We start from the raw sequence: 27,956 nt of genomic DNA, 5'->3' as shown, positions 1-27,956 counted from the left end.
GACCATCTTCACTTGATCCTGAAAAAGGCTGCACCAAGCCAAGATGCTCAGCCCCTTCCTGGGGCACCCACTGGCCTCCAAGGTGCTTCAGGAGAAGGACAGGCAAGAACAGACCCTTCACTCCATCATACGTCACTTTTCTTCATTTTATTCTTTTATTTGTACAGCTATATTTTACAGAACGCATTAATGCAGTTTAGACACAGCCCAAACCCTGTCTCCCGAGATTGTTTATAACACAAGCATGTAAAATAAGACCAAAAAAAACCAAAAACAAAAAAAATAAAAACATTCCCCGATAGAGAGTTCCATCAAAACTCCTTTTGCAATATCAGGCTGTACCTTGAAGAAACTGAGCTCAATATAGTCCATACATTGAAAACTTCCATTGAAAAGAAAGGCACCGTGCGAAACCACATTTTACATATATACAGACTGAGAACTAGAACAAAAAAAAATTACACTTTATTATTATTTTAAATTCCTTCTGCAGCTTTGTTGGTTTAATACACACTTTTTTGTAAATTGTAAACCTTCACTTGCAAAAAAATACAAATACACTGATGCATTTAGACAAAATATTTTCTTACTTGTACAGATGCAATACTTTAAAATATCTCCTTAAGTGCTCTATCATAATAAAGATTCTCAGAGTGGCTTCTGCCTGCAGAGTCCAACTGAGCCTTTAATGCATTTTATATATTTTTAATATAGCTTTTTTTAAAGGTCTATATATATTTATTTTATATATATATTTATATATTTATATCTATATATATTTACAACTCTGCCATAGATTCCTTCACCTTTGGTTAAAAAAGTTAAAGCCCTCTCTTTAATAGCATACTTTCTCTTTAAAAGAACACACATTTTGCATACAAAAGAAAAAATCTGTTCCCATAAATCAACATTACATTCCTCATCTTCAAACGGCAAAGGCTGTGAAGGTTAGACTCCAGAGTTTATCAACACTCCACTGCACAGACATTTAAAATGACTATTTTTACTTTTTACGTTTTATATACAGTAAGATCTGAATAATTTTATTTTTCTTTTTGTTTCACATAACTGGGAAAGATAAAACCCGTGTATTTGTGATTTTTTTTTTAAAATTTCTAATGTTTTTCCACCTATCTGCACTATGGGTTTAGAGGCACTCCATCATATGATGAATTTTTTTTCTTTCTTTTTTTTTTTTCTTTTCTTCCTTTTTATTTTAAAGTGTTGCAAGTATCCTTTGGACAGCTTCGCCCCCCCACCCCAAGATGACCTCCTCCTGGGAAATCCTGTGCCTTCAGCAGGCCTTGGGGAGCTCCGGAGGCACCTCGCTCGCAGAGATGCGGTACTGCACCTTGGTGTTGGTGATGGCCCCGTGCTTCTGCCGGAGGTGAAGCCGCAGCTGGCTTTTGTGGCGGAAATGCAGGTTGCACTTCTCACACTGTGGGGTGAGAGGCAAAGGCAGAGGGTGTGAAACGTGGTGGCAGGGATGGTAGGGGACAAGTCCTCCCCTTCAGGGTGGGGGTCCCACAGCAAACACCTGTTCTGTCCCCCACCCCAGGGTGCTACTCCCATTATACCGGTGGATGAGGGAAAACTGGGGACGTGATGGGAAAAGCACCACCCGGGGGCACCCCATCCCAGGCTTTCAGCAGCACATTTCAGTTTATGGGATGCACAAAGGCCGAGGTCCCTTAGGAGAGGATCCTGGCTCTGGTGGATGTAGTGCCAAGCTCCTTATCTGGATGCTCAGACCAGCTACAGGGCTATTTCAGGAGCTGCTTTTGACCCCTGCCAAACTGGATGGCTCCAGAGGGATGTTTGGATGATAACCCCTGCTCCGATTCCCTCTCTAGCAGTTAGGGAAAGCCAGAAAAGCCTCAGCAAAGAGCTGGAAGCACCCAGGGCTGAAAGAAAGGCAGGGCAGGCTGCTTGCTTGGCATGGGTGCCACCAGCACAGGTGACCCCAGGCCAGGCTGTCTGCTCCTCTCCCCCATCCCCACACACAGCGGGTGGCTGTAATTTAAGCCACAGCTATTTGAAGAAGTGTGACCTTCTTCCAGATGGGGTAGAAGAAAAAAGAGCAGCTAACATGTACCCAGCCTGGGCTGCACGTCAGTGTTTCCAATGCAGCCGTTTATGACAAAATACCATGTCGGCATTGGCTAATGCACAAGAGGGGGACGAGGTACAAGGAGCAGGGATGTGACCTTGGCACAGGGCCTCACGAGGCTGCTGAAGAGCATTGGGGTGCTGCAACCAGCTCACACAATCACCCAGGTGTCTTCTCAGCCCCCCAGGTTTGGCAGCATATTCCCCCAGACCTGGCTGAGAGACATTCCTAACCACATCCCCCCCCAAAAAAAAGCAGGGTCACTCACATGATATGGTTTCTCTCCTGTGTGGATTCGAAGGTGACTTTTGAGGGTCTGCAGGTGCCGGAAGCGTGTGCCACAGATCTCGCAGGGGTACGGCTTCTCCCCAGTGTGAATGAGCACATGAGCACGGAGGTGGGCCACCTAGAGAGAGCAGTATTGGGTGAGGACAGCCCCAGGGATGAGGGCACCCCACTGGGAGCAAGGGCATCCCACCATAAGCAGGGTTCTGCCCAGCTGCCTTTTTTAGGTCTAAGTGGGACCTGGCAATAGTGGCCCTGACTCCCAGCTAAAACCCATGTGTCCGAGGTCTGATAGCTTCAACACTTACCAGCAAAAGGAGGAGAGGAGCTAAAACCAGCAATCAGGCTTCCTACTAAGCCAAACTGGCCCACACGGACCTTAGGGCCCCTATTTTTCCCACACCACCATAGGAAGAGCTGCCCAAGGCAGCGAATATGGCCTGTCAGCCTCCTCCCTGCCATGAGGCATCTCTGGTCCAGCCATGTCCCACCTCCCCAGGCACTGCAGGTCCCAGAGGCCACATGCACCTGAACAAATCTGGCCCCGCAGGTCTCGCACTTGTAGGGTTTCTCTCCGGAGTGGATGCGTGTGTGGGTTTTCAGGTTGGCTGGCCGGTTGAACTGTGCCCCGCAGATGTTGCAGCGGTACGGCTTTTCTCCTGCAGAGCCCAAAAGAAAGGGTGAGGGATTAAGCACAGACATCTCAGCCTCCATGATGCTCCCCAAAGCGAAGTCCCTTCAGGTGCCAGACCCCATGCCATGAAGCACTAGCCCTGACTCCTGTCCCTTTTGGAGGTGGCTGTGGACAAGCAGCATCAGTCAGGACAGCTCAGGATGTCCCCACAGCAGGATGAGCTCAGGAGGTACCTGGGCACCAGGTACTTTTTCTTTTTTGGGTTGGGAGTGCAGCCTTCAGGGCAAGACAGAAAGTCAGGAAGCTCTGCCAGTGAGGATTAACAGCATTGTTCCTCCTGGCCCCATGACAGTGGCTGGTGCCTGTGTCTCCCTACAGCCATCAGTAAGACTTGCAGGGCCACCTGGCTCCCTTTGAGCTCCTCATGGTTCCCAGAACATCCTGCCTTGGTTGTTTGTCACCTCTTTAGAGGAGCAAAAAGAGCTGATAGAGCAGAAAGCCAAGGCATGCCCAGTGACCCAGCTCCCAAGTCATTATTTGGTTACAGTCACCACTGCTGTCCCCCAGAGATGGGGGAAGCTGCAAAGAGGTTTTAACCAGTTTCTTTAGGATGGTTGAAGATGGGCTTGATATGGAGCAGGAAACATCCATTGTCTATCCCTTCTTGCCTTTCTCTTTTGTTTCCAGGCTTCGACCCCACACACCCTCAAACTCTGCCCTGACATTTGTGTCATCTCATTCACCTGTGCAAATCTCCTGGAGCTCAGGTGAGGCTGAGGGAATTTATGTCTAATTAAGTGCAGGAACACTGAGTCGTCAGCATGGGCTTCCCTTCCCCAGCTAGTGAACTGGCTGTTGACATGTTAAGCATGAAAAAAAAAAAAGTCCCTAGGTTTGTCAGCAAATGACTAAACCCTTAATATCCCCTTCCTTTCTCAGCTTTCATTGTGCTGATTCACAGAGCCCATCCATTCACAGATTTTCCCATCAGCAGAGTTTCTGCCAGGCTAGATATGATCTCGATTTCTAGGATGTAGGAAAAAAATAATCCCAGACCCCTCCTTAAATGTTCTTTTGATTTTTAACTTTTTTTAAGTCTACCACAATGTAACCTGGAGGCCACGCATCTGATTCCAGCCATGCATTTTGCAAGATGCCATTAGCAACAGTCGTGCCCAGTGCTTTACAGCAAAGGAGCTTGAGCTCCATCCCTGCTGTGAGGCCAGGCAGCATCTCCCCGGTTCCCAGGTTTGGTGCTCTGCCCAAGGGCTACCTGGCAGTGCCAGGCAAAGCACCTTGCTCTTCCCATCAGGGACAGCTTGTGACATAGAGCAGGGGATGCCGGACCTGGGATAAACCCAGCCATAAACACCTGCATGCCCAGTAACCCGCAGCCTCCCCAGTAAGTTGTCCCCGTGGCCAACACTGTACCTGTGTGGACAGTTTTGTGGCTGGCAAGGTTCCCCTTGTAGCGGAAGGAAGCCTGGCAACGGTCACACTTGTAGGGCTTGTCACTGTGGACTTGCAGAGAGTGTCTCTTGAGAGAGGCCTCCTCAGAGAACCGGCAGTCACACTCGTTGCAGAAGAAGGCTCCATTCTCTGGGAGGGCAGAGGAGAGAAATGAGATGGGCAATGCATGGGCCAGCTTCTTGATGGGCTTGGGATGGTGGAGAGGGGCAGCCAGGGCAAGTGTTGGAAGAAACTGAATGCAGATGTTCGCGGGCAGCAGTGCTTGCACCGTGCCATTACTTCCTGACCTCCTTGTGCACGCAGCAGCAACATGGTTTGAGAAAGCAAAGTCATCGCAAGCCATCTCTCTTTCATTGTGACACAAGCTGCTTCCAAGAAGGCAACATCTCACCTGGACCTCTTTCAGAGAGGTCCACAAAGGCACCCAAGTTATCAGGCATCCTCCAAAGGATGGATGCTCAGCTCTGGGGCAACCCCAGCACCTTTAGAGGTCTTAAACATTTGCATGTACAGATGCTTCCTTAAGCATGGGAAGACCATCACCATCTGAAGCACAAGGCAGGTGCCCCCAGTAGGAGGGTGCCTAACTCTAAAGTTCTGTATGGGGTCCCCTCTGTGGATCTCTGCCCACACCATAGGTGACAATTTTGCATTCCCACTCCCTGAGCTACAGGCAGATGGGTGCACAGATACGCGTTTCTTGGCTTGTGGAGTTTTGCAACAAGATTGCAAGCCTCATTATCTGCATTTCTCCAGATGTACATATTGGGCTCCCTGATAACAAAGATATCATGACGGACGCATGAGCCACACCATCTTGCCCAATCCCCATTAGGGTCATTAAATCTGCCAAGCTTGTTCTCCTGTGGTTCTGGTGGGGTGGGGTGCACTTTGTTTCCTGTCCTTAGCTGCCAAGTTTGCAGCAGGTGACTAACTCCCTGCACAAGGTATCTGGATGGTGTTGAGGAAGGGGAGGAAGGAAGCAATTCCCGTAAGCATATGTCCCTCAAATGCATGCACACAGCTGATCAGCCAGTTAAGAGGGGACTGTAAAGCACCTTGTGATCCACCAGCATCAGGGAGAGGCCTGACTGCCCATTTGGACACAGGGCACTGTGTGGACTACACAGCCTTGCCTGCAGGTTGAAAAAGGAGACCAGGGATGCAAGACTCACCGCAACTGGAGTCAGAGTATTCAGACTGGGTTTCCCCAATCTCCTCTCCAAAGTTTGAGCCAGGGGTGTGAAGGCACATCTCAGCATGTTGTGGGGACTGGCAGCCACAGGAGCTGCACTTCGACGAATGCATGTACAGTGGGGACTGCCCTTCGCTGCTCCGGGGGGACCCATCCCGGGACCTGTGGAAGGACAGCAACACACATAGCTGTGAGAAGGCTCTTGCCGTGCTTGAGCTACCAGGCCCTTGTTTGCACCCTTCCAGACACGAGGGACAGCCATGTTTTATGGGGACACTTTTGTGGTGAGATGCACAGCACAGCCCTGACCAACAACAGGTCCTTGAGCCTCAATCCTTCGGGTGCCCATCACCAAATGACCTCAAAGCTCTCTAGGAACAGCCAAGTCTAGAGGATAGCATACTGTTCCCTGGTAGTTTGGCTCTTCCAAAGCTGGGAAAATCCAGGCTCCAGAAACATTTCAGAGCCACCAAAGTGAGCCAGGGATTCCTGACCCAATGTTCCCAATTGCATCACCAGTTCAGGCTAGCATCGCTATGGTGGGGACTGGCAGTGATCCACCAAATGCAGAGGCTTCCACCTGATCATGGCTGGACTTCTCAGGCCAGTGCTACAGATATTTCACACATTTCCAAACCCTCACTAACAATGCGGGTAGTCCTGTCTCTCATGGGGACGGGAGGGGTGTGTAGGGTGGGGAAAACTTACCTGTTAACGATATTGTTGAGTCTGCTTGCTTGCGGGATAGTAGAGTCTTCTCCATTCACACTCATCTTGGTGGGGGATTGCACGCTGAGATGCTCTGGCTCCATGGACTGCTGGCAAGTGGACATGGGCATGTAGGTGCGAGGAGAGAGGGTTCCCATCTCATTCTGGTCAGCACTGTCTTGCTTGGTGTTCTGATTGAGAGAGTTGAGGACTATGAACTTGTACTTCTTCCAGTTGCAGGCTTTGGGGTCTGTGGGGCTCTTGGTGAAGAGGGAGCTGGAGTTCTGGCTGATACGGGCATTCTTGCTGCTGCTGGACTCGGTTGGCGAGTTGGGCTGACAGTCTGACTTCTGGGGGCTCTGAGGGCTGATGAGTCCCTTGCGGTCCAGGGGGGTGTTGGTGGGCTCAAAGTGCTGGCTGATCTCATCCTCTGAAGAGGTCCGCTCCTCCTCTTTGGCCACTTTGTCACAAGAGAAATAGGCATTGTTCCGGATTGAAGGGACGACAGGTTTGGGGCCAGAGGCTACGCTGTAGTGCATGTCACTCCTGGCTTCTTCAGCAGCACCTTCTTTTGGAGCATAGATGGTAGCATGGCACATGTTGGCCGAGATGTCGGTAATGGTTCTCATGTACTCGGTGGGGATTGTCCTGGAGCTGTCACACGGCAGGATCCTCTCCTTGGGGAAGGCACCTGCCCTCGAGAGTTCGGAGAGAGGCATCCTCATCTCCCGCAACTCATCATCCACAAGGAAGCTATTTAGAGGGAGAGGGCTGTATCCATGATATGAAATGGGGGATCCAGACAAACTATTGATCAAACCAGGTGCAAAGGCCCTCCCATTGCAGAGGGACCCATTTTGGAGAGGCATGCCGTTCTCAGAGACATCTCTGCTCCGATACGCCATCACCTCTGGGTGGCTCAGCATCCGTCCAGCCAAAAACTCTTCCCTTGGGCTCTTCACAGCAGACACCATCTCTGCTTCACTGAAACGAAGCAAAAAGTAGGGAGACAGTCATTTTCAGCCCACAAGGATAAGTCTGCAGATACTTTGTCAGTTCTCCCCTCTCCCACCCAAACACACCATCCCAGGCTCTCCAGTGTCCACTCATGGCGCTCACCTAGACTTGACAAACCTTCGGCAGGTATCAACCACGTGCTCCATCTGCAGGTACAGTGCTGTGGCCATCACAGCCATGATATTGTTCTCCCTCAAGTTCAGGCGGGATGTATACATGAAGTCCAGGAGGATGCAAAACCCCTCAGGGTTAATTTCGGGATCCAGGTTGATGACATTCAAGTTGCACTTGAGCTGGTCAGTGAAGATGCTGTAGAAGAGGCCACTGCAGGGAGGAGACAGGAGAAAGATGAGCATTATGACAATTCAGCAGAAGAAAGGAGAATTTGTCTGAAATCCCTTAGTACAGAGGGGTTCATGAACGGAAAGGGAGGAGGAGGCAATTACAGAATTCCCTGAGCTTCACCCTTATTATCAAGCTTGGTTTCTCAGCTTAGTAAGCGTCTTCAGCACTGCACTTTTCGCAACTGGAACAGCCTGCTTTTAGATCTCACCTGCTCAACAACTCCCCACTGCCTCCATTTAGAAATTCCCCCCCTTTTTTTTTTTTTGTTGCTGTTCTTACCACCACCCCCTTCCCACTGTGACTCATTTCTTTCAGAAGCCTCTTGGGGCATCCATGCTCACTCTTTAACCAGAAAAAAAAAAAAAAAAAAGAAAAAAAAAGGAAATGTTGGCAAAACAGATTTCAGATGTCTTAATAGTCAAACCTTGGCTTTTTCAAATCTTTGTACCTTATCAGCAGGAGACCCTGGAAGGCATCTGCCATAATTCAACTGGGCAATGGTGGGATGTTAATTAGCATTCACTAGGAAGCAGTTCCAGCAATCCTAGGTGCTGGAAAGGGATTTCAGACCCCACCGGGCTTGCAAAAAAATCAACAAAGGTGGGTACAGCCAGTGGCCTGGAAGCCAGGGAGGAATAGCTCTAAAAATAGCAGCAGCAGGGGACACCACAGTCACAGAGGACTCGCTTGCCCCAGCGAGCATCCAGCCCTCCCTCCCCTCTCCTGTCCTGTCCCTGCGGAGCATTTGTGCTCTGCCTTCAGGGATGTGTCTCTTGTCTGCTGTGCTCTTGTTTGTCTCCATGTGCTGTGTGTGGGCAGATGTGGGCACACAAGGAGGAGGAAGGTGTGAGCATGCAAGGAGAAAGGTGTGAGCACTGCACTGGAGGCGAAAGGTCTCAGCTCTAATCCTATTACAGGTACAAATTTCTTAGCAGTCCCTTTCAAATCTGCTTCTCTGTCTCTGTTTCCCTGTCTGTAAACACCACAAGCCATCCTGAGGCTGCAGCAGTGTTGCTGGTAGCCAAAAGCAGAGGGAGCATGGAGGAGAGGCAGTGAGGGGACCCTGCTCTCACCTGCAGGCCATCAGGACTGTTTTGTGGGCTCTGAACTGTTCCCGATTCACGATGATGACAACATCAGTCAGGATATCCCGGCTTCGAAGGCGGTTGAGATTGAGGAGGACATCGCTCGCATGGCGGGTGAACTGGATGCAGCTGTCTGCTGGTGAGGCCATCTTGAGTCTGCTTGAAACAGAAGCAGGAGGAGGATGAGAATGAAAAACTAGCCAGGCAAGTACCCTAAACCCAGTGAAGAGACAGCTGGTGCTCTGGGATGTGTTCAGACAGCCAACTGCTGCTGGTAGGGACACCAGCAACTTGGTCCCAAGGCAAACAGCCCTGCACCATGCCAACCCCCTGCCAGTCTGCTCAATGAGGTCTCTCGGCCAACAGCGAGACCTAGCATGTTTTCAGTCCCACCCAGAAAGTTGGCGGGCAAAGGCAACCAGACCCTCCTGAGGATTGGCTAACCAACTGCTCTTTCTCCCTGCCTCGCCCATGGCAGCTCCACCCCAGCCCACTCCTCCCACCACCACTCAGGTTTATCTCCATGAAGCTCCCAACACAGCTTCCTATCCTTCAGATCTTCCTCAGGAGCCATCCCCCTCACCCACCCGCTGTCTGGTTGTAAATCCAGCCATGGGAATCAAAATAAGCCTTAATGTCTCAACTAAAGCTGAAGGATTTCAACATCCGGAAAATCGAGCCCACAGTGGAGCACCAGCCCTCACCCACCGGCAAACTACTTTCCTGCTCCCAAGTGGTGGCTATGCTGGAGAAGACCTGTCCACAGTTTCCCAATGAATTGATGATGGCAATGAGGAGTAGAACTCATCTAACCTGCTGGGCTGCTACCCACACTGCAGCCCAGTCTCTCCCAGTGAGCAAGCCTTAGGTTAGTCGAGGAACACAAAGCCTTCCCTCAACAGAAGAGCCATTGACCGATCTCAGAGTTCTCCCAACTAGCACCCAGGAGAACCCACATCTCCCTGTGCCTGAAGTTTGGGCTGGAATCTGCATCTTCAGCACCAAATTTCTCCATGATCAATCAACCCCCTCCCACAACCCTGACTCCTCCTCCTTCCCCAGTGGCATATGAACGTACAGTATTTTCTACAGAGCAGCTGCTCTCCTGAAAACAAATTCCAGCTGGGTCTAATGAAACATTTCATTCAACATGGTAAAGGGAAGGGGGCGGGGGGGGGGGGTTAGGAGGGGAAGCACAAAATTTAAATTTACATACCCAATGCCTCAATTCACAGTCCAAAAGTTTCTTTCAAACCTACAAATAAAGCACAAGAAAACAAATGCCACATTAGCTGGTAATTATGAATTGGCCATGGCAGGACACAAGCCTGCTGTTTTGCTCGAGTATCAGTTGGATAAAAGCTAGAGATAACAAACCTTCTACTCTCCAGTAAGGTTAACATTTGTTTCTTCCGGTACAGTACGTTCTTATCACAACCACAGGCTTTGAGAATCCAATCATAGCTTCTTCCACACCCTCTAGCCCAAACCATGGGCGTATGCCAAGGAGATTTTAATTTCCATGACTCAGGAACTTAAAGGCAGGTGGAGAAGGGAAGTCGAGCGAGAATTTTCTCACCACTTCTTTCAGAGATAACTCTTCCCCTGCCAAGACTGAATTCCTGGCCAGTGCCATATCCAAGACCAATGCCATATTCCCAGCACCTCGTTAACAGGTATGACTTACACACAAACATCTGCTGCCACTCTGCTCAGAAACCTGGAAAGAGCCTGAATCCAGTCCTTCAAAACAGCTACTGCCCTTCTCGGAATACCCACGCGCTCCAGCCACCAGTGAAAACACCCTTGGACGGGACTGCCAAACAGACTTGGGAGGATATGGGCGTCAAGTACCAAAGTGACTTGGCCAGGATCACATAGGAAGCCAGTGGCGGAGACGGATGAGGACCCAGAAAAAACGCCTTCCTCTGGCTGCTGGAAAAGCCTTCCCCTAAACCGCAAGCTTTGTCTCCAGCCACTGGCTTCATGGGCAACATGGCTGGGGCAGCATGGCAAGAAAACCCAGGAGTCAACTGCCTTCTAGAACTCACACTATTACTCCCAAATGTATTTAAAACCAACAAAGGCAATTGACCTGGCACCAACACAGGAAGAAGGTCCTCAGACAGCCACTCCAAGCAGGGAAAAATGCAAAAAAAAGTGACCAACAAACCCCAAAAACTTCATCACGCTATTTTAAGGACCGACCCCAAACACTGGATGGAGACAGCAAGGCAGCCAGCACTTGCAGAGATCCCATCCAGTCCTGTGAGGACAAGTGTCCCCTTCCCTCTCCTTTGTGGGAGATGCACAGTTCTGGTGCCAAAGGTCCCTCATGTCCCTGGAGATGCAGGGGTAGGATAAAGAGGTGAGATTTAAGGCAAGGTATCACACACAAAACACAGAGGGGTGTCTTAAAGCCCCATTCCAGCCATCAAATGCAAATCTTCAGAGCCGCTCTGAGCCTGAGTAGTTTAAAACTTTACGCACACACAAAAAGTGACTCATTTCCCAAATACTGCAGACTCTGACCTTTCTGTACACACTCGCTGCCAGACGCTCGCTACCATCAATTGCAAGCCAAGGGACTCGCGGCACTCTGCAAGGAGCCCAGCACGCATCCGTGTGTCCATATGAGCGGATGTATGCACTTGGGGCAGACGAGTGGCATCCTGACCTTGGCTGCAGCAGCAGACATGCTCCGCTGCGCTCCCGGGGACTCACCCGGGTGTCATAGACACGGGGAAGTGACCCATCCATAAACCAACACAGTTGCAAACTGCGAGATGAACTCTGCGCCCCTGAACATCACGTGAGAAGTCGTTGCTCTATCGCCAAATTCCCTTACTCAAGCGAGGCCGCAGCACTGTCCGGAGAAACACCCAGCTCCCCTCCCAGGGCAGGACCCCAGCACAGACCCCTCCCCACCCTCCCCAAGTATCCCTCCCCAACGCAGTGCTGCTGGAACGCCCACAGCTGGCTGGGCAGGTGCATCCCAAGCAGCTCCGGGCTGCAGGATGTGGGCATGCAAAAGGGAAAGGGACCTTCCTTCCCCTTGCTCTGCTGAGCCGCATTAACCCTGTCCCTCCCGGTCTCTGCACAGCACCAGCTCTACACCCCAGCATGGAAGGATGCTCTGACCAGAGACAAGCAGAGAAGGGGACAGCAACAAGGAGCAGAGACCAGTGATGGGGAGCAGAGACCACCAGGACCAAGCATAGTCTTTGCCATCCACACCCCCCTCAAAGCCCATGAGGCTCCCCCAGGCTCAGCTGAGGCCAGAGCATCACCCCAAGCTCCCCCCAATGCAGTTTTCCTGCTCAGTACCTTGCAGGTGAGGGCTCTCCGGCAGTGCTCGGGGATGCACGCCGGGGCTTGCTGTGCCCGGAGAGGAAAGTCTGGGCCAGGCGCGGGGCCCATGTCAGGGGTGGCCACACGGGACTGTCGCTGCTGCTGCCTTCCAGGAAGGCAATGGGTCTGCCCCGGCGGTTCAGGGAACGGCCCTTCCCTGCCGGCACCTCCCCGAGAAAACCCATTCCTGGAAGGGAGCCCAGGGCTGGCTCTGCCCTCCCTGCAGCCGGCTCGGTAAGCACAGGGAGGGCGCACCTGCGTGGAGGGGAACCCTTCTCAGCAGCACACCATGCAAAGGGGAGACCCTCACAGCTCCTCCACCCCAGGGCAGAAGGGAGAACCAGGGATTCCCGTGCCCTCATCCATCTTTCTGCCATGCACAGGCAACCCCTCCATCCATCACTCTCCCAATCACAGGGACTCCCTTTTCATCCATCCTCTCCCAGCCTTGTTCACAGGGAGGACTCCTTGCCCCTCTACCCCTCTTTGCATAGGGGATACCCCATGGTCTTTGCCCTCCTCCCACCCCCAAATATACAGTCTTGGGGAGGGCACCAATCACTCCCCGGCCCTGGGCCCCAGTCTCCTACCCCTCCAGAGCCTGCAGCGCCGACTCCCTCTAATCAATCACCCCGGAGGGATGGCTGGGTGAAGTCTCCCTTCCCCACAGCCTCATCCCACACAGTGCGCTGAAACTGCCCGCCCAGGGGAAGCTCCATCCTGCCCCCTGCTTCCTCCCCAGACCCACGGGAACATCCCCCCCTGCCTGCCAGGGCACACTGCCAGCTGCCTCTTCACCCTGCCAAGGCATGCCTGGTTTCTCCCAAACAGGGACCAGAGGGACAACCAAGAAAACGGGGTGGTGTGAGGGACCCCTCAGGCACAGCCATAGGTGTTACAAGCCACGGTGAAGAGGATGTTTTTGGCTGAGGGAGTGCAAGCGCCCAGCTCGGCTTTCCTGATGTCATGGAATCAGGGGGCACTAAGCGTCCTTTAGCTGTCACAGCAGAGTTTTATTAATTTAGCAGCTTCTGGTTGGCGTCTAGGCCAAAACGTGGCTGGGTTAATAATAATCCAAGAAGAGATCGAGAGAAGTCCTAGCGCACGGTGTCAGCACAGATCAAAAGCAGCATCACTAGTGCAAGCCCTGTCGTATTTTCCATCATACCCTTCCGTGAGCGGATTGCACTCACTCTATCGAGCGGTCTCTGCTAACTTTCAGTCTGATCCAATTTCCTGCCAGCAAACAAATGTTTCTAGGAAATGCAATACATTATCTGGACGGGTTTACTATCAGCATTTGGAACCAGGAAAACTGCATATTTTCTCGAGCGCTGCAGGGAACTTTATAGTTTGTACTTCAAAAGAGGGTTTAAAAGGATTGCCCTTGAAAGCTGGCCCGGCTCAAGCCTCCACATTGTTTTGGTCTTTGCAAAAGAAAATGCAGAGGAGGAGGGGGAAGCATACTAAAGCTGTCTCCAACGTTTTCCACTCAAGAGGACTCCCCTGCCCTCTGTGGAGCCAAGCTCCGACCGTGAGGCAGAGGCGGTGCGTGCCCTTGGGAAGCGAGGAGTCAAGCCTTCTTCAGCATTTCAAACGACCCCAAGCAATTTGGCACATTAATTTTTCAAGGGAAGGCAGGAACCGTGTTCCGGCTGAAGTTGAGGGAGCTGCTCCAGAGAGCGAGGAACCAGCACCGTGCTCTGCCAACACCAAGCCCTGCACCAAGGTGTTGACCCGATGGTGGGGTGCTGACAGAGCCGGACATCCCCAGCAGCCGAGCCGGGTCCCTGGCCCGGCTGGGCTCAGAGGAGGTGTCCCATCATCCCGACCCTGTACCGGGGCAATAAATCACCAGCTGGCACCAATGCCCCCCCGCCACCCTGTCTCTGTCCTCCTGGGGCTGAGGGTGGCACAGCTCATTTTGGCAGTGTGGGACTGCTCTGGCATCCTGCCTGGATGGGACCAGACACATATGCAGCTTGGGGTCCCTTGGCCAGAGGAGAGACACTCTGTCACCCCTATATTTAGCCAAACAGATTTAAGGAGACCCATTTCAGAGGGTGCCCAGTCCTACTGGACACGTTCTTCAGGACCCGCTGTCCTGCAGCGTTCTCATCCCAAGCTCTCTCCTCTGTAAACAGGGGTCCCACATTCCTGCTGGGCACTCGCCATGCAGCCCACAGGCAACGGACTGACGAGGAGAAAGAGGGGGAGGAATACAATATAGCCCAAAAATTCCTCCCCTTGCCCAATGCCCTTAGCTCTCCCTGTGCTTTAAATGTGAAGCTCAGCTGAGATTGCTGAGGTTTTAAAACAATCCTGAAGACTGCACACTTGCTCCAATTTAGGGGTGTGTGTCTTTTGGCTGCCAGCATCCTGCAGCAATGGGAACACAGAAGATGTAGCATGGATTAAAAAAAAAAAAAAAAAAGTGGGGAGGACTACATTTGCAGTCTAAATTTGCAGTCTGAAGGAGTTTACTGGTCAGATGCTGACTTTTGGATACTCATCTAACCAAACTGCAAACTGTGAACTCCTGAGGTTTGCCAATGCCTGCTGTAAACATGGAAACCAAGTGTCACTTTTTGCCAAACAGAAGAATGGTTTAAAAATAGAACTAGAAAAGAATACAGGCACTCGGCATACAGGGCTCCCGTTTATAGACTCCCATGCTACTATAAAATGGAACAAGAGGTTATGAGCACACAGGCAACTTTTCACCAAATTTAGATTTTACAAACTTCTCAGAAACCTGAAAACAACATTTCAGGCTCCAACTGAACCAGTAAAAGCTCTTCGTGTGGAGTTTGCAGCCCAAACATTACAGCACACTGACTAAAACAGGCATGAAATGTTTTTTCAATCTCAACACCATAAATACATAAAGGTACATACGCTGCACACTGAGAAATGAACCTACTGGTTAGAGCTTCTTTTTGCTCACCTATAGACTTTGTAACAAGATTTTCTTTTTAATGGAGTACTTACATAAAATGAGAGGACACTCACCCCTGCTTCTATAACACAGGACTGCTTCACAAAGTTTTACCACCTGTATTTGTAATGGGTTTTTGAGGACAACATTACTGCTTACTGAAAAAAAACAACCCAAACCAAACTCTGTTCCTACAAAGTAATATTAGGCTGTTGCCATCAGGGGCTGAAAGCTTCCCCCCTCAAAAAAAAAAAAACCACAAAACAAACGCCAAAGCATAGCTTTACAATACATCCTAAATTAGGCAGAAATTCAAGGGCAGATTAACACCACAACTCGGAAAGATTTTCACATGTGATTTCATGACCAGAGCGGAGAGAACTCCATATGGAAATGTCAGTGACTTTAATAAGCGCTCAGTTGTTTCCAATTAGGCTCCTTAAGTAAGTTCAGTGGCATCCAGAGTTTCCTCTGCCACCTTCCTCCTGGCAAGCTTTTTTTTTTTTTTTTTTTCTTTTTTTAAAAAGCAGTTAATAAACATGTTCCCACTCTCCCGAGACTCCCGGCTCCGCCAGCCCCTGCCCTGGCCGGGGAGGAGGGAGAAGACATGACACTAGATGGCACCAGTTAGCTTTGCTGAAGGAGCAATTTTTCCCCTTGGAAAATAAAACATCCCAACCAAACCTGGAAAACATATAATTTTGTCGATGTAATTCTGTTTCTCTTAAAACGCGTCTGAGCAACATTATTTTTATGAGCTTTTCCAGCCTTGTTTTGAAAAACTTAATGTTTCTGCTAGGTTTATTTTTGTCTCATCAGACAACACTGAAGTCCTCCCAGCGCTGCAAACAGGGATGTCTAAAAAGTATTATAAAGACTTTTGACTCTTTTTTTTTTTTCTTCTTCTTTTTTTGGGGTGGGATTTGTAAGAATCACTTCTCATTCCGACTTCTTCCTTCGCAATAATAACTAACCAGTTAACCTCCACTTCCTCTCCCAATATTGACTCAGACAGTCAGAACTGAGGGGGATTGGAAACTGGAATTGAAATGCATCCCAAGAGATCTTTGATCTGTTTTGCCAGTCAAAATTGAATGCTCGGAGATGAAGTCTTTTCTTACTGGAACAATGTACTAATCCATTCTTCTGGAAAATTGCTAGACACCCTCATCAAGCCTTTAATGGCTTGGTGATTTGTTTCACAGGGCAAAAATTGCCATCTATAACGTGAGTTTTTAAACCTGAGATCCTATCATTAAGAGAAAATATCTGAACCTCAGGTACTGCCTCTCCGTGTATATATGAGAGATTTCCCCTAAAATATTTTTAAAGCAATTTTTGAACTGTAACCCCCCCCAAGGACTTCAAGAATCAGCCTGTATTTGCTCTTAAAGCACTTATCCTTTAAACCTTTGGACCAAGACGGCAAATAATAATTTTTAGAGCATTTAAAACCTCATGACAAGAATCAATAAGCATCCCCAGATCGAACGAGGGCCTGATCCCATACCCAGCCCTGCTGACACTTCCCCTGGCGCAGGTAAGAATTTGGCCCCAGACAGAGATTTTGGGCCAACGCAGCGCTTCTTGCTGAGCCTCATCTGTCTGGCCCCAGCCTCCCTTCGCACTGATCCTGCGCCTACTGGAGTCAGTGGAAAAAACTAACCCAGGCCGGGTTTGTTTTTGTTGTTTCTGACTCATGATTTTAAGCCCAGATTTGCCTCTTCCCTGGAAATGCAACAGGGGGGTCAAAGGCAGCTTTTTAGGCACATCTGAGAGGCCGCCGCAGATTTTTCTAAACAAACGCCTTGCTTTCTGTTTCCCTCCTTCCCAAGAGGCGATTTCATAACATTTCATACTGTGACTTTGCAAACTAAAGGCGGAGGGGGGCGGGGGGGGGGCAGGATGGCGAGGCGGAGGGGCGGCGGAGGGGGGGCGGGAGGGGGGGGCGGCCGGGAGAGGTCGCTGCCGCCCGGCCACGAAAGTTTTCATAACAAAGTTGGGCTTTTTCGGTTTTGTTTTGCCTTTTTCTTTTTCTTTTTTTTTTTTTTTTTTTTTTTTAAGGGGGGGGGTGTTAAAAAAAAATTTATATATATACAAACGCAAAACCACACACCTAACCAAAAAATAAAAAGCCTTGTCCCTTCCCCCATTCGCTTTTGGGTTTTTGGGGGGAGCCGGAGGGAGGCTGGCGGAGCGCAGCGGCGCGGGCCGGGCGCGGTGCGCGGGGGTTGCGCGGCTCTCCGCGGCCGGCCGCGCCGCTCGCTCCAGGAATAGCGTGTGGCCGGGGGCCAGCCCCGCGGCTGCCGGCGGCAGATTTACGAGCGCCTGTCGCCGCGCCAAGTCCGCCGCGGTAGTAAACACAGGGGAAGGGCTGCGATGGGGGCACCGGGGGGCTCCCCCCGCCCCGCAGCCGGGACCCCATCCCTTGCACGGCTGCACACCATTTTCCCCGCCGGCCGCTTTCCTCCAGGCGGAGGACCCCTCTCGTCCTCGCGGGGGTTGTTTATTATTATTATTGCTATTATTATTATTTTGAGCACTGCGCGTAATGGCCGGAGTTGCTCCATACGCTTGCCCCCACCTCCTTCCCGAGCTCTGCATCGCGTTTTATTTCCCAGCCGGCAGAAGCCCGTCGCGGCCGGCCCGGCACACACCGTCGGGGCGAGCGCGGTCCCGCCCCCCCCGCCCCGGGCCGCCGCTCCGCGATGCTCCGGGGCCGGCAGCCGGTGACGGCCGAGCCTCCCCGCGGGCTCCCCCCTTCCCTGGGCAGAGAAATGCCGCAAGTCTTCTCCATCACCGCCCGCTGTTAGCCCGGGGCTTGACAGATCACGGCGCAGCCCCGCCACAGGTTGCAAAACGCACCAGCCGTTTCGCAGTTGCATCGGGGACGGAATAACAACAATAACGATATATTAATCAAAACAGAGTGAGGGGGGGAGGAGGGAAAATGATACGGAAAGGCCGGAGCGGCGGTGCCCGGCGCGGCCGAGCCCCCGCGCTGCCGCCAGCCCCGCTCCGCGGCGGCTTTTGTGCGGCGGCGAGACGACAACAGCGACACAACCCGCACGGAAAAAAAAAATTAAAAAGAAAACAGAAAAAATAAGAAGAAGGGGGGGTGAAAAAAAGAAAAAGGGGGGTGTGGGGGAAATAACACACCCCGACCGAGGGATCCAGCCATTGGGAACCGACCCCGAGTCACGCAAAACGCCGCCAGCCCGGCGGCCGGCAGTCCCGCTCGCCGCCGTCCTGCGCCCGCGGGGCGGCTGCAGGTGCAGAGAGGAGCCGCCGCCGTCCTCCCCGTCCCCACCCGGCCGTCACGCGTGCGGGAAAGCCAATAATCCCCGATAACCGACAATCCCCGGGAGAGGACGGCGGAGGAGGACGGGGGGTCCCGGGTGCGTTCCCTTATACACGCTCCCGGCGTTAAGACATGCAGGTACCCCTATTTTTCTCGCTTGACAGCGGGCAAGGAAAGAGGGGGGTGTGTTTGGGGGGGGGGAATTAAATAAATAAACGAGGCAGGGAAAAAAAAAATGTAAAATGTAAGGGATAATAAAAAAAAATAAATATTGAAGGGCTGTCGGGGCACCTGCCGCGGGAAAAGGGGGGGAAGGAGAGAGGGGGGGAAGAAAAAAAATGGGTAGAAATATATAGAGGCGGCTCCGCGCCAGGCGTCGGAGCGGGGCAGGGAGGGAAAGAGGAGGGAAAAAAAAAAAAAAAAAAAAAAAAGGAGAGAAAAAAAAAAAAAAGAGAGCGAGCGCGCGCGAGAGAGAGAGAATTAAAGGGTAAAATCGGCCGCGGCAATAGAAGCAGCAATCACCTGGTCTCCGGGCTTTCCTAGAAACTCCTTGCATCACCACTTCTAAGAACCCCAGTTCTAAGAATCAACAGAGCCCAATTCTCGGAATTTGAGCTGCAGACTCTACCATCGCGCTGAGCATGGGGAGGGCCGCGGACCTCCCCCCGCCGCTCCGACGCCGACGCCGACGCCCTCTCGGGCCGCGGGGTGTCCCCCGTCCACCCCCCCCGAGCCGCCCCCTTCGGGGGCGGCTCGGGGGGGGGGACGGGGGACACCCCCGCGGCCCGGGAGGGCAGCGTTGGCGTTGGGGGTCTCATGGAATCACCCCTCCCTCCCTCACACCCCCCCCCCCTTTCCCCGTTACCGAATGGTCGCGCCCGGGTGGCGGGTCACGTGGCGGAGGGTGCTGTGTGTGACGTGGGGGCGCGGCGGGGTGGCGGCGGCGGCAGCGACAGCGGCGGGAGCGACAGCGGCGGAGACGGCGACAGCGGAGGAGGAGGATGGGGGGTCCCGGGTGCAACTCCGGGCTGTGCAAACATACATCCCCCCCCTCCGCGCGCCCCCACTAACCCTCATTCCCTCTCTGAGAGAGAGAGAAAAGGAAGAAATCTGAAAAAAAAAAAAAGCCCCAACAAACCCCCGCTTTCTATTTTTTTTTTTTGTTTTTTAAATATTATTTTTACATTTAATTTGGGCCGGGGGGTCACTTTCGCCTTTAAAAGCAACCCTACCCCCCTAAAAACAAAAAAACAAACAAAAAAAACCAACCCAGCGAGCAAAGCCAGGATCCTGCTGCATTGCACTGGATTTTTACTTTTTTTTTTTTTTTTTTTTTTTTTTAAGAATTATTTTTCCCACAATCAGCTTTTTTTAATAATTTTTGCAAGCAGCCACGCTCAGCTCACGGCCTCCGATGGGGATTTACTCTTGGGGAAAGAAGCTTTTTCCTTAAAGATCCCCCCCTCCGTGTGTTCCCCTTCCCTTTTTCCTTTTCGTTTTTCATTTTTAATATTTTTTTTGCCAGGATTCTCCAGACTAGAAAAAAATATTTTTTTATTTTTTTATCCATTTTCTCTTTTCCTTTCCAGGACTCTGGAGTGGTGGGTTAATTCTTTGTAGCTGTTGTTGTTATTGTTGCAAAATAATCTGTAAGTCTGTAAATACTCTGCTTGTATGGAAATGTCGGACTGTGCTGGGGATGCAAAACCGGGTTGGCTTTTCTGGAAGGGATTTTATTTCGGCACTTTTTGACTATTTCTGGGCAAAAGGCCTTTGCTGGGAGGTGTGGGACGTCGGGGAGTGTGTGGGGGGGAATAATGCAAAACCTTTGCAGTCCAGATTTCGGATGGGTTTTGCAGGGGGCTGCAGAAGGAGGTGGCCCATCACCGCAGCCTTCCCCCGGTCCTGTATGGAAATGTATCACGCTGTATGTAAATCCGTTGAGATTTCTGCCTCTATCGCCCAGCCTTGCGTATTTATTTCAAGCGGGCCTGCTGCGAGGGTTTGTCTTGGGGAGGGGGGTGTGTGTGTGTGTGGATCAGCGGAGCTCAAGTCTCATTTTTCTTTCTCTGTCGTTTTTTGGGGCTGTGAGGTGCTGCTGTGGCAGGGAGCAGGGGGACGGCACGCTCCGGGCTGCGATGACATTCCCAGGCCGTTGCAATTAATAGAAATTTGTTTATGAGAATGACCACTGCAGGTCACAGTGCCCTCGGTCCACTAATGCAATGGCTCAGAGCTACTGCTTCAGCCACCGCTGAGCCCCATGGAGGGGCCACCTTGGACGCAAAGTCCCCGGGTGCTGCTTTTATTTTGATTTCTCAGCTGAGTCTTGAACCGAAACACTTTAAAGGAAGGGTGGGGGGAAAAAAAAATTAGGAAGAAAGCCCTTCTGCTAATCCGACTCATATTATCATTAAAAATAGCCCGGTGGCAAGACAGGGATGGTACTCCCGAGACACTTGAGATGGTACAGATATGCTGGAGAGACAGCTTTCCTGTAGTTAAAAAGCAATATGTAATTCCCAATGAGTGAGTGCAGCTCAAGCTGTGTGACTCCGATTCCGGCCCAGGGCAGGGAGGGGGCTCCCCGGGTGTCTGCAAGCAGCCGAAGGAGGAATGGACCCAATAATATAAACTCTGCTCTGAGATTTTGATTTCTTTTTTTTTTTTTTTTTTTACAGCAATGAAATTAAAAGGAAGGCAGTTGTTGGGGGGGGGGGGGGGCAGATTTTTTCTGTTTGTCATTTCTCTGCAGCGTGTGATGCTTTCGCTTTAGCCGGAACGTGTGCCCAGCAGAGCCCAGCGCCTGTAGGACGCTGGGGAGAAGTGAGAGGGCTGCCGCTTGTTGGTTTTTTTTTTTTCGGTGGAGACCCGAGGTTGAGCACGGCTTCTGTTCAAGTAGCACTTTTATGGGGGAGATTTCTTACTCTGCCTGGCCGATGCCAAGCTGAGCTTGCATCACAGTTTCCATTCTAACCCTCCTCGTTACCGGGACGTAGAGAGCAGCCACCAGGCTGCCCTTTGGGCTGGGAACTGGGCGGCCTGGGCTCCTTCATGGGGTTTTTGGCCTTTCTCCTCCAGTTTTGTACCTTCTCTTTCCCCCTCCATCACCTGGGGCCTGGCTACAGCTCCACAGCAGCTCCTGCCACTTGTCCCCAACTCCCACTGTTTCCTTCTGCCCCCCAAAAGCAGCAGCGGTCCCCATAGTGCTTCGCTGGGGACTCTGGGGTGCCGGGGATGGGGTCATTTCCCTGGGACCCCTCTCCCCACATCGACCAGAGGGGTCAGTGCCGAGCGAGGCCTTGCCACCCTCTTCCCTTGCCTGTCCCATCTGGGTCCCAGCTCCAGGGACCAGCTTGGCAGCCAGTGGCGGTGGTGGGGGCTGCCAGGCGGGCAGGGTGGCGATGGCCCGGCGGGGCGGCCTCCCTCGCCTCCGCTGGCCGACAGCAAGCAGCTTCGCTCTGGGGGGGAGGTGGCCCCATGATGGGGAGGGTTGCCTGGGGTAGGAAGCCACCAGCAGCCCCCATGTTGGCTACAGGACATTCCCCACCGGCCTCGACCTTGAGCTCTTTCTGTGGCACATGGAGGGGCAGCAGCTCGGCCCCACGGGTGGGGGGCTGCAGTAACCCCACTGTGGGGGGCCAGCCCCATGCACCCCTCTCTCAAAAACACCCCCCCACACACCTTGCAGAGAGCCCCTCACCCAGGCAGGAGTTTGAACCCTGATGTACTGCCCTGAGAAGTGGTGGCGATGCCGGGACGGGGGCGATGCTGCTGGAAAACCGTCCCCTGGGAGTTAGCAGGGGTATTTCTGGGGGCACCAGAGGAGCCGGAGCGGAGGCAGGAGCAGCGCTGGGCATCGCTACAGGTGCCTCACACCCACCATGAGGTGTCTCGCTCCAGCCTCTCCGTTTCCCCCCATCAGCGAAGCTCCCCAGATGAAAAGCAACCCCTCTGCCTGTGTGTTGGCATGCGGGGCACAAAACGGTGTGAAATTATTTAGCCCTCCCCGAGAGCTGCAGTTTGTTGTTGAAGGCCCTCGGAGCCGGTGGTGCTGCTCGGTGGCGACGGGGAGCCCCCGGCATTTGGGTCGTCCCCCCCAGGGGACACAGCTTGGGTTTTCAAGCAGCATTGAGGTTAGTGCGTATTTTTCCCAGGTGAACTGCAACTCTGGAAAGAAGTGCCTCGTCTTTTACAAAATATTGGTTAAATAAACAGTGCCCCAATATAATTCTTTCTTTTGAAATTAACTCCTTCAGGCCATGAGGCTTACCCATCCCCACACAAAATAGCTGCCAGGAGTTTTATGGGAAAAAAAAAAAGTGTCTGAGAGAGAAAAGTTTAGCCTGACAGAAGACAGCCCATAAATCTCTCCCCTTCCCCGTGGCAGTCGAGGATGGGTTGTGGGAGCAGCCTGCCTGTTTCAGAGCCGGGTGCTGCCGCACCAACATTACTTAAAAGGAGTTTTGTGCATATTAATGCGCGTGCACCGAGGCCAGGCTGCACACTGCATGGGGACAGCCTATTCCCTGGCTGAATTGAACTATCTTGTTTTCTAATCTAACCTACTTTTTTTCTTTCTCTCTTTTTTTTTTTTTTTTTTGTCAGAGGTTGGTGCTTTGCAGGAACCTGTTCTCAGTGCAATCTCAGAGCTTTTTGTGGGTGTCTGATTTCTGTAACACGTTTTGGTTTCCAGTATGAATGTAACGTATGAAGAATATCATGACACTGCTCTAGGTGTACGTGATCTTATCTACCTGACATTTAGGGTTTTTTTAACCGTCCAATTCTCCTGATTTGCATAAAAATCACATGATTTTTCTTTTTTTCCTCCTTTTTTTCATGCATCATCATAACAAACTACTCAGGTTTACCAGGCTGTTTTCTGCCTGTCAGCATGAACGCAGGGCCTGTCTCTCTCCCCTTCCTTCCTCCCCGATGGAGGTTGGGGATGTCAGAGGTAGCACTTGGAGGGGACCTGTGATCCCAGACAGCCACTGAAATCTTTAATAAGCAAGCGTGTACAGTTTAACTTCCAAGAAAACAAAGCAGCTGAGCATGCATCCCATCTGGTTCTTCTTAATTTAAATAGATGAGACTTCATTTTATTGATAAGGAAACTCCTCCGGAACATCCCCCCGGATCCCAGAAGGCTCCCCCTGCTGCAGCCGTCCTCATTACAAAACAAGGCCGCAATTAAAATAAACTCCAAGAGCTAAACAAACTGCTGCCTCTCGCTGGTCATGTGTTAGCTTTAGCCTTTAACGCAGAACAAAATGTTTTCCTGGGTATCGAAAGAGGCATGGGCTCTGGCTGGGAGGGGAAGAGGGAGCAGCAGCCAGGCGTATGGAAATGGCAGGGAGTGGAGTACTGCGATGCTCATCGGGGCTCCTTTTTCTTGCTTGCTCTTTTTTTTTGGTTTTGTTTTGTTTTGTTTTAATTGGAGTGTTTGTGATCTGGCTCGGTCCTTACTGTGAGGGAAAGGACTGGAAGTGGAAAAACTTGAATGTCGTGGTAGAGCCTGGCTGTTCCAGCACACTCTGGGCACGCCTGACTGTACCTCGCCCCTGCCCAGCCCGGCCCCGAGTCAGCCCACCGACCGCTTGTCCCTCCTCAAACCCCCGGCCCAGTTTGTGTTGCTCCCATCACGCCTCATGCAGAGGCTTTAGGCGGCCATAGGTACCACTCAGCATCCGCCAGCATCTGGAGCTGGATGGGTATGGGGGGGGGGGGGGTTGCATGGGGAGCCCTGGAGGACAGGAGCAGAGAGATGGAAAGACAGAGGGAGGGAGGGAGGGACACCCAAAGGCTGTGGAGGGGTGTGAGAGCCTGAGAGCACATTGTCGCCTCCATGTCATGTGCAGACACCCTGTCTGGGGTAACGAATCGTGCTTGGACCAATACCTCATGAGAAGAACTGCTCCGAAGATGAAGGGCTGTGCATCCACGCCACTCTCAGATAAAACCCCAGGATAATATTCCTGCGAAATTGCCCAAATAACTGGCATATCTGCTTGGCTCTCACTGCCAGGAGACAGTGCAGACTTGCCTGTCAAAAATTACTTTCCTCCCACATGGGCAAAGAAGTGAGATATCTATCTAATCTTCCAAACACTGACTATGAGTAAATATCAGTTACCAGAAGGTACGTAAGGATTGTCCCTGTCCCACTGAGCACCAACAGCCCCCTGCCATCTCTGCCCCATCTTTGATTTAAAAGAGAAACTTCACCCAGAGGTCTTACAGCCACAGATAATTGCCTCCTACCCCTCCCCAGTCCCAATCAATTTTTAACCAGTTATGGACCAAAGCCTGGCAGTGCCTTGATGGGGCAGTGCTGGGTGAGGAGCCTCCTAGCAGGACACATGCTGGGGGAGCCTTTGCCTGACCAGCAACCCCAGCCCACTCCCTTGCTTGTCCCCAAATCTTGTCATTCTGGCACCCACAAAAATATGAAGCGTGTAGCCCATGGAAGCTGAAAATCCTGAGCCCGTGGCTGAGCGGCACCACTGACCTCTTTCCTTTCCAGCAGATCTGTCAGCTTTCAGCTGTCAAGATTAAAAAAACCTCACTAACCCCTACAGATACTTTCCTGATAAGGAGTTATGCTGAGGTAGTTCAAACCTAATGCAAAAGTGTTTGCTTTGTTGGGGAAAAAAAATGGAAAGAATAAAGGCAGTGCTTGCTTTGGATGGTTAATAGTATTTTTTATTGCTCTTATGCTCATGCCTCTGACAATCTTGCAGATCCCTGATATTAAAAAACAGAAGAGAGCCTGAGAAGAAGGATGGTGCCTTAAAGTTTTATGGGCACAAGCACATTGAAATTAAAAGAGGGATTTGCATCAATCCTGATCATTTTGAAACAGGCCTCTAAAGTTCAGGCTAAACCAGCCTGGGGTTTTTTTTTCCTTTTTTCTTTTTAATAACTCCTCGGACTTCTCAACCAGTAGAGTGCTACGTGAATTTCAATTTCTCTCTACAAATAAAACATCGATGTAATTTTTATGTTCTTTGAAATGATCTGTACAGTTTTGTTCACTGAAACACTTTGATTTAGACTTAAAGGATTTAGCAACTGGATGGGAGGGTATCTGGAAGTAATGGTGAAAATGGTAATTATTTGTTTTACTGCCTCCTGAAATTCTTTTATTTCTCTGTACTATCTCTAAAAGCATGTCTGGCAATAACAAGCTGCCTCTGAAAAGAATTCAATTAAATATATTGCCAACAGAATATTTTATAATTTTTTATACCAGTAGTTAGAGTGTTAAATAATATATTAGTAGATTTATAGACTACATTTAGGTATGACTATGAATAGCTACAGTAAAAAGCCAGAATATTCACGTAAAAAGGGAGGGGGGAAGTTTGGTTTCTGGGTTTTAAGATTTTTTTTCTCCTCGTCCTTCTTATTTGAGTTTCAGTTTTAGTACTTAAAAAGAATTAGATTTTCTCATCTTTTTCTGTTATTCTGAAATGACAAGAATAAGTCAGCTATTTTTTGAGACAAAAATTCCCGTGGGATTTTTCCTTGTTTTAAATAATTAAATATTAAAGGAGTAAGAAGGAGGCAGATTCTACGATATGGACATGAATCGAATGGGATATTTATTTGCATAGGTACATGTCAAATAGGGAAGGATTGATCCCGAAGCTGTATGAAATTGCCAGTCACTCCATTACAGTGTTACAAATAGATTATTACCCATAAGAACATAACTCTTAATGTCCTAAAAATAATTTAACTCTAGGATTATATTTATTTAATCTGGTAAATGACAAATATATTTTTAATTCCTATAAAGCAGAAATAAAACATCTCCCAGGAGCTGGAAACTAAACCCAAATGCCCCCCCCCATTTTTTTATGGACATTTCTTTCCTTTTTTTTTTTTTTTTTTTATTCTTCTTTCCTTTTTTTCCTCATGAAGTCTCATCGGCTCTTCTGAATTTTGCAATTTAATTCTCCTTCCTTCTCCCTCAAGAAAAACAATTTTCATCAGAAAACATGATACTTTTTTTCTGCCGAGCCTCCCAGCAAATTGCCTAGCTCTCTCCAGACAAGTTTCTAGGATCAACAAGTTAACCTTCAGAAAGATTACAAAGGTACAAGTGGGCTGCTTAAGAGGTGAATCATTAAACATAAGGTGAAGTAGTCGACTGCAGAAGGTTTCAATTAAAGTGACAGTTCAGGCAGCCTTCGCCTGCCCAGGAAAGGTATGCTTTTCTTCTCAGTGCCGCGCTGGGAGCTGCATCCATCCCGGGCAGGGAGGGTTGGTTCCCCCCGGCCACATTCTGCCTTGCCAGGGCTGCTGCTGCTGCTGCAGTCCTCGCTCCTGCAAACAACTCCACCGGTTTCAGTGTGATAAATTCAACTGTGACAGCATTAAATATGGGAAAGGGGCCAGATCTCCTTTCTGTCCCACCCAGGCTGGAACGAAGGAACCCGCCTCGGACCTGCCTTCCCAGAGGTTTCACCCAGTGCTCTTCATTACCCCAGCCTGAGGGAGAGCAGGATCAGGCCCACAACCTTCCCCATTACTTCCCCAAATCCTGCTTGCTTCTACTTACTATTATTTTTTAAAGTAGTTTTGTTTAAATATGACAGCATATTTAATAAGCAGCCCCAGGGTGGAGGGAGGAATGCGAGATCCTTGCCTAGTCGTGGAAATCCTGCATGCCTGCTGCCTCGTTCGTCCCTGCATCCCCGCAGCTGCTGGGAGCGGGGCTGGAACATTGGCACCCCCTTACCGAATTTCCCGCAGGTGCCCAGGGACTGTCTGCCCCAATGCAGAGCCTATATCTATACGCAGAGGGCAATGCATGGACGGCCAGCCCACAGGCAGCTGCTACTGCTCTGTCTGCCCTGCACGGAGGTCCCGCGTGCTTGGAAGGGGTACGTGCAACTCTGGGCTTGTTTTTCCTGGCTTCGGGGAGTACAGGCATCACGGTGGTGAGGCAGGAGGTAGAGAAGGGTCAGGTCAGCTGTTGTCCTGACCTGGAGCAATGTTGTGACATTTTCTGGCACTTTCCTGATTTAAACTTTAAATATTTCTGGGGTTTATACTTCGCTCTGGCATGTCCCCGTACAGCAGCCCCAAGTATGGATGAGATCCTCTGCACAAGGATGCTCCCGCGACTGGGTTAATTCCCTCATGCTAATTCCTTACATAATCATGTGGGCTCAGATCCTCAAAAGTATTTGTGTGCCTGCCTCCCTTGGAAATCAGGGAGTTTAATTGTCTGCTAAAATTATTGTGTTTTGTTTTGAAAGCAGAGTAGGAAATAACAAACTTGGGTTTTATGAGATTTGTTTGCCTCTCTGTGGTCACAGAGCATTTTATCTACCTTTGCAAATAAATTCACTGTTAAATAGTGTAGTGCCCAGATTACAGATGGATTTTAAGACTGTGACCAGTAGGAACTGGGTGCCAGCATAGGTTAGAGGTGCTGGGTCTTGGCCTGTTGGTGCTTCTGGTCCGAGCTGGTAAAATGAGTATAGGACAGTGGCACGGT

The 27,956-nt window shown here is 50.6% G+C and overlaps 1 protein-coding gene across 1 annotated transcript; it reads right to left on the bottom strand.

Moving 5' to 3' along the window:
- Positions 1–128: 128 nt before the first annotated feature.
- BCL6 (BCL6 transcription repressor) lies at positions 129–19,033 on the bottom strand. The gene is made up of 10 exons (XM_074911920.1): positions 18,962–19,033; positions 10,066–10,104; positions 8,838–9,005; positions 7,522–7,743; positions 6,403–7,386; positions 5,675–5,856; positions 4,461–4,628; positions 2,924–3,054; positions 2,379–2,516; positions 129–1,438 (listed from the first exon to the last, which is right to left on the bottom strand). Exons 3-10 carry the CDS (start codon positions 8,996–8,998, stop codon positions 1,295–1,297), a joined length of 2,130 nt encoding a protein of 709 aa, XP_074768021.1. The 5' UTR covers positions 8,999–9,005; positions 10,066–10,104; positions 18,962–19,033; the 3' UTR covers positions 129–1,294.
- Between the last annotated feature and the right edge of the window lie 8,923 nt (positions 19,034–27,956).

This window comes from Athene noctua, chromosome 8, assembly GCF_965140245.1.
Source record: "Athene noctua chromosome 8, bAthNoc1.hap1.1, whole genome shotgun sequence".
In the NCBI taxonomy this organism is placed as follows: domain Eukaryota; kingdom Metazoa; phylum Chordata; class Aves; order Strigiformes; family Strigidae; genus Athene; species Athene noctua.
The sequence above is the reverse complement of the archived record's forward strand: the minus strand, read 5'-3'. Positions and strand labels throughout refer to the sequence as shown.